At 53.9% G+C, this 12,082-nt stretch overlaps 1 protein-coding gene across 3 annotated transcripts in view; it reads right to left on the bottom strand.

Moving 5' to 3' along the window:
* Positions 1–2,664, bottom strand: part of DENND1B (DENN domain containing 1B) — a 107,454-nt gene extending 104,790 nt beyond the window's left edge. For 2 of the 3 annotated variants that reach the window (XM_079763520.1, XM_079763521.1), the window contains exon 1: positions 2,533–2,664. In XM_079763520.1, coding sequence (XP_079619646.1) covers positions 2,533–2,588 — 56 coding nt within the window. In that variant the 5' untranslated portion in view covers positions 2,589–2,664. The remainder of the gene's footprint in view (positions 1–2,532) is intronic. The other variant, XM_079763518.1, reaches the window with a different exon arrangement.
* Positions 2,665–12,082: the final 9,418 nt, after the last annotated feature.

Raw genomic sequence — 12,082 nt, forward strand, 5'->3', positions numbered from 1 at the left:
CCGCGTGGAACGTTCTTGCCCAAGGTGGGGGTGACGTGGGCGAGACAACCAGGTGCAGAGCGTCGCCAGGGACTTCATCGTCCACATTGCGGACAGGACCTCATGAGGAACCAGGGAGGGGAAATGGGCCAGGATACGTCAGCCCAGGGGTCGGCAAACTCATGAGTCCACGGAGCCAAATATCAGCAGGACAACGATGGACATTCCTTTGGAGAGCCACATTTTTTAAACGTAAACTATATAGGTAGGCACATTGTGATTAACTTGATTAGGGGACTCCTCAGCTGGCCTCTGCTAAACACTCAAGGGGCCAAAGAGCCACACGGGGCTCGCGAGCCGCAGTTTGCCGACCACGGCGTTAGCCTGACGTGTGGTCATAGGCTGTCACCCCGAGACATGTCGGCTTCTCGGTTCCTGCGTCGGCAGGATGGGAACAATGACTTGGCTGTCGCACGGACAGTGCCGTGTGCCCATTAAAAAGCGCTGCAGGCCGAAACCGGTTTGGCTCAGTGGATAGAGCGTCGGCCTGTGGACTCAAGGGTCCCGGGTTCGATTCCGGTCAAGGGCATGTACCTTGGTTGCGGGCACATCCACAGTAGGGGGTGTGCAAGAGGCAGCTGATCGATGTTTCTAACTCTCTATCCCTCTCTCTTCCTCTCTGTAAAAAAATCAATAAAATATATTTTAAAAAAGGGGGGGGAGCTGCAGGTTTCGTCTGACCTTCTCAGAAGCGATTCTGTGGATTTCAGTTTCACAGTTAAGGCTGACGGTACCGCACACATCCCCCCCCCCCCCCGCCCCCCGAATAAAACTCGTTTCTGCCCAAAGAGTTACCGTACGGCAGACAAATTCTGCAAACTAAAAAAACCACTTCTGCTCCACGGGTTACTAAACTGCTAGAACTTCTCCTTTCATTATAATTAATCCTTCCCCCCCAAAGAAGAACCCTACCTGGGGTGCCTGCATGAGGAGCTTCTCATCGGTGTGGGGTGGACATGTGAATATGTAGGTTTTTCCCACCCCTGTGCCGGGATGCGAGCGACAGTTGTACCTCTGCAGAATCACTGTTAGTTTTTAAATGTATTTAAGGACTAGTAGCCCTGCACACCAATCCGTGCGCCAGTAGCTCGCCAGCAGCTCGCTGCCACCCTCCTGCTGATCCGTGATCTGGTCATTACACGGTCGGTTACGCTTCACGGCGTAACGACCATTTGCATATTACATCTTTTTTTTTTTTAATATATTTTACTGATTTTTTTTCACAGAGCGGAAGAGAGAGGGATAGAGAGTTAGAAACATCGATGAGAAGAGACACACCGGTCAGCTGCCTCCCGCACACCCCGCACTGGGGATGTGCCTGCAACCAAGGTACATGCCCTTGACCGGAATCGAACCTGGGACCCTTGAGTCTGCAGGCCAACGCTGTATCCACTGAGCCACACCGGTTAGGGCTGCATATTACAGCTTTATTATATAGGATATGAAAGGAAAATACTATATATGCACACACCAAACAAGTCTAACATATATATATATATATATATATATATATATATATATATATATTGATTTCAGAGAAGAAGGGAGAGGGAGATAGAGACTGAAGCATCAATGATGAGAGAGAATCATTGATCGGCTGCCTCCTGCACTCCCCACAACCCGGGCATGTGCCCTGACCGGGAATCGAACCATGACCTCCTGGTTCATAGGTCAACACTCAACCGCGGAGCCACGCCGGCCGGGCCCAAACAAATCTCATTAAACTAGCGCTTAAGCTGACCATGCTCAAGAGATTCCTTTATCTATCCTGATATGACTGAGATAAAACGGACACAAACACGTAGGGACCTAATTTGCATGGTGTGTTAAAAGTTACAGAAAAAGAGGATTTTGTAGACACTTCTCTTGGGGATATGTTTATGTAAACCAGGAGTGGGGAACCTTTTATCTGCCAAGGCCCATTTGCATATTTATAACATCATTCCTGGGCCTTACAACATTATCAACTTAAAATTAGCCTGGGCCCAGGCCGGTGAGGCTCAGTAATGGAGCGTCGACCTATGAACCAGGAGGTCACAGTTCAATTCCAGGTCAGGGCACAGGCCCGGGTTTCGGGCTGGATCCCCAGTAGGGGGCGTGCAGGAGGCAGCCGATCCATGTTTTCCCTCTCACATCAATGTTTCTCTCTCTCTCTCTCCCTCTCTCTGTCTTGCTCTCTCTCTCTCTCTCTCTCTCTCTCTCTTTCTCTCTCTCTCAAATTCAGTAAAACCTGTTTTAAAAAGTGGTCTTCCCGTTTGAAGACAAAAGTTCTGAGATCCCTCTCAACATCTTCTTTCTTTCCTGAATATATCCAACTCTTTCTAAAATTCACGTGGGGAGTAATATCTGTGTCTTTGGCTGCTAAACTTTTAGTGAAAGAGGATAGCACAGTTCTCAAAGACAAGCCAGCCACCATGTCCTGTCCCCCAGCCCCCCCACCGCCACCCCCTTCCCAGGTGATTTGCCCCAAAATTAAGGAATCAAAGCTCTTACCTCTGGCCAGCATCTCCTGGTACGCCTTCCTCCTTGCTCCCCAACCTGCCAGACATCGGACACCTTAACACAGCCCTGGAGTTAAGCAGAGCGGTCAGAAGCCGAGGGCCACGGGCGGACCGTCTCAGAGAAGTCCAATTCTCTTCCCGGACGCTGTGGGGAGGCTCACCTGGGCCCCAGGAAGCAGGGCGGAGTGTGTGTGTGTGTGTGTGTCCGTGTGTCACTGCCTGGGACAGAACCTCCTAACCCCGCCCGCCGGACACTCCCGTAAACTACAAACATCTCCATGGCAGGCCAGCTCGGCTCACACCCGTCGGGGAGCCTGCAACCCAGGTACGTGCCCTGGACCGGAATCGAACCCAGGGCCCTTCCGTCCGCAGGCCGACGCTCTCTACCCACTGAGCCACACCGGCGAGGGTGGAAGGAAGGCTTTTAAGTCAAGGGGCCTGCTGTGGAGTGAGAAACAGCCGACCCCGGCAAGCCCGCCGGCAAGCCCGGTCCGTGAACACGGGGAGGAAGAAAGAGGCTTGGCGTTTGCGTCGTCTGTCACCCCGTGCACGGAGGCCTCACGTGCAAACCGGAAAGACAGGCCTTGCCTGGTGGGCGTGTGGCCTTTTCATAGCCGCGATGTTGCCGGGCGCTTTACAATCGCGTTTTATAAGCTGGGTTTCCGTCGTCCCGGGACGTGTAGATTAGTGGGTGAAACAGGTTACCATACCTGGCAAAGCAGGAAGCTGCTCCTCTCGGGATATCTTATTCCTCCAAGGATGCACTTCCCCCTGTGTGTGCCACGGGCACGAGGGAACGGGTCAGCCTGCGGAATTCTACTGAGACATCGAAAGCCATCTATAATAATAAAAGCATAATATGCTAATTAGACCAGACAGCTGAATGACCTTCTAGACGTCATTCCGGACATCCTTCTGGACAAAGCCGCGGCGGCGGGAGCCAAAGCAGAGGCGGTTAGGGACGATCAGGCAGGCAGGCGAACAGTTAGGGGTGATCAGGCAGGCAGGCAGAGGCTGTTAGGGGCAATCAGGCAAGCAATCAGAGGGTTTAGAGGTGATTAGGCAAGCAGGCAGAGGCAATTAGGGGCGATCAGGCAGGCAGAGTGGTTAGGGGTGATCAAGTAGGCAGACAAGCAGTTAGGGGCATCAGGCAGGCAGGCAGAGTGGTTAGGGGCATCAGACAGGCAGGCAAACTGGTTAGGGGCGATCAGGCAGGCAGGCGAGCAGTTACGGGCAATCAGGCAGGCAGGCAGAGGCGGTTAGGGCATCAGGCAAGCAGGCAGGCAGACTGGTTAGGGGCAATCAGGCAGGAAGGCAGGCAGGCGAGTGGTTAGGAGCCAGAGGTCCTGGATTGAGAGATGGTCCAGGCCGGGCTGAGGGACCCCCCCCCCATGCACGAATTTTGTGCACTGGGCCTCTAGTTTTCTTCATAAAGCCTATAAGCATCTCTCTCTCTCTCTCTCTCTCTCTCTCTCTCTCTCTCTCTCGTCTTTCTCGCTCAACAAATGTGAACAAGACTCAAGTGGGTCCCTATTTCAATTCCAATGATTTATTGTCATATGGCACCTCCCTCGTTGATGTGTTCGAAATATCCAAATTGCAATCGTGTTAAATATTTCTGTAGTCATCCCTTTCTTAAGAAGTCCTTTGTAGCCCGGCCTGTGTGGCTCAGTGGTTGAGCATCAACCGATGAACCAGGAGGTCAGGGTTCAATTCCCGGTCAGGGCACATGCCTGGGTTGCAGGCTCAATCCTCAGTGTGGGGCGTGCAGGAGGCAGCTAATCCATGATTCTCTCTCATCATGGATGTTTCTCTCTCTCTCCCTCTCCCTTCTTCTCTGACATCAATAAAAATATACATTTTTTTAAAGAGACACTTACTGAATTCACCTATGCAGCAACTGGGATCCTGTTCAGTCAGGGACTCAGAAGCACCAAAAACGTCCCAGGAAGCGAAACCTGGGCCCTTACCGCCCAGCGCGGCTCAAGTGGGTCAAACTGCTCAGCATTTCGATATTATGCTTCTGTTTGGAGGTTCAGGGCTAGTCACAGCGGCGCTCCCCTGTAAAATGACAGAGCCGGAGGGCACCCCGATTGCACACCCAGGGAAGAGGGGCTGGGCAGGAAGGAGAGTGCCGCCCCCCCCCCCCCCCCCCCCGCGGTCGTGTTGGTGCCGGGGAACATATTTTTAAAATATATTTTATTGATTTTTCACAGAGAGGAAGAAAGAGGGATAGAGAGTTAGAAACATCGATGGGAGAGAAACATCCATCAGCTGCCTCCTGCGCGCCCCCCACTGGGGATGTGCCCGCAACCGAGGTACATGCCCTTGACGGGAATTGAACCTGGGACCCTTTAGTCCGCAGGCCGACGCTCTAGCCACTGAGCCACACCGGTGAGGGCAGTGCCGGGGAACATATTGCAAGGAGGGGTCGGGGGCAGGTACACCCCGAGTTCCTTCTCCTTCCCTCCTTCCACCTCCTGGTGCGGGACCCAGGGTTCGAATCCACCACCAAGCCCGCCGGCCCCGAGGCTGAGCTGGTGCAGCCCGCCCAGGTGGCTCCCCGGGGCGGACAGCAGAGAGGAAGGCGGACGGACACGTGGCCTGAAGGAGCCACAGACGCTCAGCGCCCTGGTGCCTTTGGTGTTTGCAACGTGTTCCACGACCTCTGACCCCTTCCACGCAGACCAGCTACCAGTCCTAAACTCTAGTCTAGTGGTCGGCAAACTCCTTAGTCCGCAGAGCCAAGCATCAACAGCACAACGATGGGCATTGCTTTGGAGAGCCACATTTTTTAAACTTAAACTTCTTCTAACGCCACTTCTTCAACATAGACTCGCCCAGGCCGTGGTGTTTTGTGGAAGAGCCACACGCAAGGGGCCAAAGAGCCGCAGGTGGCTCGCGAGCCGCAGTTTGCCGACCACGGCTCTAGGCAAGCACGCTGGAGCAGGAGCCACCCTCGGCATCACGGTGGGTCTGGAGGGGGGGACATGAAAAGGAGGAACACCGTGGTGGCGTGCTGACTCACATGCGGCTCCTGCGAGGCCTTCCCTGGGTGCGGGGGAGGCAGGCCCTTCCTCTTTCCGCAGCCCTGCCTCCTACACGCTCCATCTGACTCACCTAGAGCGCCCCAGCCAGACACCCTGCTGCCTCCCCTTCCCCCCCCCCCCCCCCCCCCCGGCTCTCGGCGCTTCCTCTCCTCTGGGCCCTCCGGGGTGACGACGCGACGGTGTCCCCATCCTGGCCCCCAGCCCTCGGCGTCCCTCTCTTTCCACTGGAAAGGAGGCTCTCTGTAATGTTCCTGTAGCTGAGAGCTTGTCGCCACTCCTCCCCTCCAGCTGCCGTCTCACAGGAAGGAAGGGGGGCGGGGGGGGGGGGGGCGGGCACTGAGACAGAGCAGAGGCCCTCGCTGTGTGGCTCCGTGGACAGAGCGTCGGCCTGCGGACCAAAGGGTCCCGATCCCGGCGGTCGATTCCGGTCAAGGGCACGTGCCCGGGCTGCAGGCTCCATCCCCAGTGTGGGGCGTGCATTAGGCAGCCGATCCAGGATTCTCATCATGGATGTGATAGATCCTCCCTTCCCCCAACGGATGGACGGAGTATGACGTAAACTCCACCTGCAGCCGGACATTCCTGAACACCTTATAGGGACTGTGCATTGAACCACCAATCAGCACCTGCCATATACCCTAAGCCCCCGATTCCTAAATCCCTAGGCCCCTAACCATGTACCTTACATGAAACCACCAATCAGCGTGGGCTGAGTGCCCTAAGCCCCGTCCACTCTTTTCCTCCCCTTAAAAGGCACTCTCACCCCGGCGCTCGCTCTCTCTCTCTCTCTCTCTCTCTCTCTCTCTCTCTCTCTCTCTCTTCCCCCTTTTCCCCTCTGGAAGGCGGCCCGGCAGGGTGATCTCCAATAAAGCCTGTATCCTGGTATCCCCCGGTCTCCGGCCCTCTGTTTCATCTTTCAGGCTGTTTCTCTCTCTCTCTCTCCCTCTCCCTTCCTCTCTGAGATCAACAAAAATATATATATAAATATGTATCATATATTGAACACATGTTTATAATGAGCATAAAGAATAGTCAGAAAGGAAAAGAGAAAGAGCATAGACGAGACAACTGGACCATCAAGCCAGGAGCTGCAACATGTGAAAGAGAGAACAAAGAAGCAGAGAGAAGGTAGCATCACAGATACAGCAAGAGAGAGTTTCCTGGAACGAAAGGACCTGGGTGAGAGGTTCGGCACTGAGCGGGCCCCTCCCAAGTCACGGGACAGAAAGAGGTGCGTGTCGCCTCGTCACGGTGATTCGGAACGCCCGGGTTACCGGGAAGAGCCTGGACTTTGAGTCTGTCTCATTTTTGAGTGTGTCTCATTTTTGAGTCTCATTGCTACTTTCCATCCTGTGAAGTGACTCCTTCCAGGTTTTGATCTGAGAGCCGGGAAGAGTGTGTCTCCCAATAATTGTTTTCAGGGATCAACAAACAAACAAAAACAAACAAACCAAACCAAACCACGTAAAGCAGACCGGATCCTCCAGCCGGCGTCCCTGGAAGTTGAAAGACCACGGGGGAAAAAATGCCTTCACGATTCCAAGGAAATGATTCCCAATCCAAAATTCCATACTCAAAAAGACAAATCCAGAAATGTCAGGCAAAGCCGAATTTTTAGACTTTGGTAGCTATCCTATATAATAAAAGCCTAAAATGCGAAGTGTCCGACGGATCAACCGTCCGACCAGTCGCTATGACACGCACTGACCACCGGGGGGCAGACGCTCCAACCGGTAGGATAGCTTGCTGCTGGGGTCCCGCCGATCGGGACTGGGCAAGACGGACTGGACACGCCCTGGAGACTTCCCACGGTCCCTCCCCGGCCCCGGTCGTGCACCGGTGGGGTCCCTCAGCCTGGCCTGTGGGGATCAGGCTGAAACCGGCTCTCTGACATCCCCCAAGGGGTCCCGGATTGCCAGAGGGTGCAGGCCAAGCTGAGGGACCCCACCAGTGCACGAATCCACTCACCGGGCCTCTAGTTACAAGATAAAACAGCTCAACGAGAGGGGCAGCAAAAACGATCCCACCTCCACGTCCCAAAGGATGAAGACCAGACCGGGGTTATCAAAACTCAGGAGAGAGAGACCAGAGAGAGCTTGGACCTCCAGGAGAGGGACCCAGGCCACTCGAGGTACCGCACGGGGGCGGAGTCTGGGTTATCCACACCCAGCTCTTCCTCTGGTCTCTGGTAAGGGACTCCCATGGACCAAACCCTGCAAGAAGCCGGAGGATGGAGGGGCTGATGGATTTGACCCATTGAAGCCCAGCCCCCCCACAGCAGACAGCAGGGTGGGGGAGGGTGGGGGGAATGGTGTGAGGGGCAAATGGAAGAGTTCGGAATCCTAAGAACTGACCCCAGTTCCTAAGTAGCTTCCATTGTGTGCATCGTGAACGAAAGTCTTCTTTTTTAAATTACGTTATTGATTTCAGAGAGGAAGGGAGATAGAAACAACAATGAGGAGAGAGAATCACGATCGGCTGCCTCCTGCTCGCCCCCTACTGGGGATCGAGCCCGCAACCCGGGCACGTGCCCTTGGCCGGAATCGCACCTGGGACCCTTCCGTCCGCAGGCCGACGCTCTATCCACGGAGCCAACCCGGCCAGGGCGTGAGCACGAGTCTCCCTGCAGAGTTTCTCTCCTAAGGCGCCGTGTCTCTCTCGACTGGAACGTTCTCCGAGGGGTATCCAGGCAGGGGCGGGTGCAAGGCAGCCCAAAAGTCTAGCATTTCAGTTCCCACTGAAGTTGTGCAAGTGAATGAAGCTTAATCTACTTGTTTTTGATCCCTCCCCCCCCACCCCTCCCCCCCCCAAAAAAAATAGTTGGTTTGATTTTAAAAGGAAGTAAGTAATGAGGAGGCATCTTCATTGTCCTCTTCTGCCCTTAGCAAAGCAGCCTGCAGCCCGGCGACGGAGGGGCCCTGAGCGGGCGGGGAGAGAGGGGGGGTGGGAGGTGCTGACCCAGAAGGACACAGGGAGGCAGCTCTGGCCAGGGACAGCTAGGTGGTGGCTATGGAGTCTTGAGGGCCACGCCAGGGTTTCCTTTAGGCCAGGAGACACTGAGGTCACCCCAAAAGCCCTCCAAAGACCCTTGGGGCCCTGAGCTCCTGTCTGAGCCAGGAGACTCTTTGCAAACAGAGGTGAGAAACCACAGGGAGGAAACCACCCATCAGCCCGCCCACCCACCAACCCTGGTGTCTTCGTTCCCTAGCAACGTGCCCTAGCAACGGGGGGCTTTTAACTTCTGCGCCTGCAGCTGGAAATCAGCCCTGGGTTGGTCAATGTGTCTCCCAACCTTCCCTTTTGTTGAATTAGGACTTCATCTTCCTCTCTCTCTCTCTTTTTTTAATTATTTTTATTGATGTCAGAGAGGAAGGGAGAGGGAGAGAGAGATAGAAGCATCCACGAGGAGAGAGAATCATGGATCGGCTGCCTCCTGCACGCCCCCGACTGGGGACCGAGCCCACAACCCAGGCATGTGCCCTGGACCTGGAATCGAACCTGGGACCCTTCAGTCCACAGGCCAACGCTCTATCCACTGAGCCACACCAGCGAGGGCACCCTCTCCCGCTGCCTGGAACAGTCGTGCGGCGGATCCGTCATCTGTTTGGGGGCCGTTCTCTCTGGACTTGGCGTTAGGAAGAGAGATCATTCTGTAGGTGTTGGCTGGTGAAATTATTAGAATTCCCACAGCGAAAACTTGCTGGGGAAGACAAAAATCAGCCTGTGGACATCACTTCACTGCCTCCTGCAAAACAGAAACAGAACATGGCCAAATGGGCCGGAAGCGACCCGAATTTAAATCAGAAAGGAGGACCTAACCGGTTTGGCTCAGTGGATAGAGCGTCGGCCTGCGGACTGAAGGGTCCCAGGTTCGATTCCGGTCAAGGGCATGGACCTTGGTTGCGGGCACATCCCCAGTAGGAGGTGTGCAGGAGGCAGCTGATCGATGTTTCTCTCTCATCGATGTTTCTGACTCTCTATCCCTCTCCCTTCCTCTCTGTAAAAAATCAATTAAAATATAAATAAATAAATCAATCAGAAAGGAGGCCGAGAGTTTCAGAAATCGGCCACATCACGTGGTCATTCGACAAGGGGGCTTTGGGTCTCTGCTCCTACGAAGGCTCGGGTGAGGGGGGGGGGGTGTTGAAGCATCGTAACCTCCATCTTGTATAAAAAAAAAAAAAAACCTGTTGTTTGAGCTCCCTGCTATTGTTAGGTCGTCCCTAGTCCTGTACACTCTGTCATTACAAACTCTGTCACTTTAAGACAGTCTGTGATCTGGTAAAACGACTTTGTGTTTTAGTTCGAATAGTAGAAAAAGATAAACGTGACTGTCTGACCTTGCAAGCTAGCCACCCAATGTAATGGACGACTAATACTGGTAATGATAATGCCAAGGACAAGCTCATTATGCATTCAAGGTTACAACTGTCTGTAACCATAACTCACACGGAGCCCTTTGTAATATCTGCCAACGAAGAGGCTCGGAAAGTATAAATACGGGAGACTTCCTGTTTGGGTTGCTCAGAGATTTGGAAAAAGACCCCTCCCTCTGGGCCGCGTGCAATAAACGACTCCTAATTAATTGGCTCATTAAGGCGTCTTGTATCTCATTCGATGATTTACATTACAACAGTGTATGTTGTAATCATATGAAAAATGAAGACACAGGCCCTAACCGGGTTTGGCCCTCACCGTGCATCGGGCCTCTTGTCTATATATATATAAAACCCTAAGCAACCGTTCGACCAGTCGCTATGATGTGCACTGACCACCAGGGGGCAGACGCTCAACGCAGGAGCAGCCGAGCAACAGCAACTTGGCAGAGTGCCCTCTCGCACTCCAGGACCCCCCGGGGGATGTCGGACTGCCGGTTTCTGCCCGATTCCCCGCTGGCCAGGCCGGGACCCCGCTCACTCCTCAGACGTCCTTCTAGCCCTGGTGCCGCCCCGGGTGCGGCCAGCTGGGGAGGGACCGACCGAGGGAGGTTGGCTCCAGGGCGTGTCCGGCCCATCTCGCCCAGTAGCGTCCCACTGGCCTCCTTCCAATGTGCACGAATCCGTGCACTGGGCCTCTAGAACATGTATAGTTCTTTACCACTTTGGCCTCGTGCGTTTCTCCTTCGGCGACCCTAACACCCGAGAGGTCGGGCCAGGAGTAAGCAGAGCCAGTGGGTGTCACCGTGGTGGGCTCTGAGTGAAGCCAAGACAGGCAGGACCTGTGCCGTTCGGTTGAGACCCCGCCTGTCCCATTTCCATCGATCCATTTTACATTCTATGGCTTTCATTTGGACTCAGTTCTCCGACCTGTAACGTTTTTTGAGTCTCGTTGCTACTTTCCATCCTGTGAAGTGACTCCTCCCAGGTTTTGATCTGATGAACGTTTCATTGATCAGAATTTGCATTTTCATTTTTAAAAAAAACATACAAAGAAAAAAGCACTCACACACACAACACACACACACACCTCACCCCAAGATTGCATGTTCATGGAAATTTCTGCCCAAGCACTGTCGGCCGCTCCAAATTCACAGGAAAGAAGCAAAACGCTCTTTCTCGGATTTTTCTATTTCAGCTTCATTTCCCCCCTCTTTCTCCAGGGACTGCTGTTCCCTTCCCACTCCCACCCCCGTCTTCATTCTGCCGCTTCCCCTCATCACACCTCTGTTCCCCGAAACGCAGGCCGGCCGGAGCCAGGCAGCTGTCCTTCTGGCTTCACGTCTGACTAATAACTTCCCTCAGGAAGTGACTTCCTTCTTGGCTTTGTTTTGGTTTCTTTTTTAAAATGTATTTTTATTGACTTCAGAGAGGAAGGGGGAGAGAGAGAGAGAGAGAGAGAGACATCCGTGATGAGAGAGAACCATGGACCGGCTGCCTCCTGCACGCCCCCTACTGGGGATGGAGCCCCCAACCCGGACCTGTGCCCTGACCGGGAATCGAACCCTGACCTCCTGGTTCTTAGGTTGACGCTCACCCACTGCACCATGCTGGCCGGGCTATTTTGGTTTCTTAATTTTACAGGAGACTGCCATAACACCAGATATCCTAAATCTCTCAATTATTTTCTTAAATATATTTCTTACTGATTTCGGAGAGGAAAGGAGAGGGAAAGAGAGATGGAGCCCTGACCGGTGTGGCTCAGTGGATAGAGCGTCGGCCTGCGGACTGGAGGGTCCCAGGTTCGATTCCGGTCAAGGGCATGTACCTGGGTTGCAGGCACATCCCCAGTGGGGGGTGTGCAGGAGGCAGCTGATCGATGTTTCTCTCTCATCGATGTTTCTAACTCTCTATCCTCTCCCTTCCTCTCTGTAAAAAAATCAATAAAATATTATAAAAGAGAGAGAGAGGGAGAGAGAGAAACATCCATGATGAGAGAGAATCATGGACCGGCTGCCTCCTGCACGCCCCCGACTGGGGATGGAGCCTGCAACCCGGGCCTGTGCCCTTGACCGGGAATCGAACCCTGACCTCCTGGTTCATGGATCGACGTTCA

This window comes from Cnephaeus nilssonii, assembly GCF_951640355.1.
Source record: "Cnephaeus nilssonii genome assembly, chromosome: 23".
Classification (NCBI taxonomy): domain Eukaryota; kingdom Metazoa; phylum Chordata; class Mammalia; order Chiroptera; family Vespertilionidae; genus Cnephaeus; species Cnephaeus nilssonii.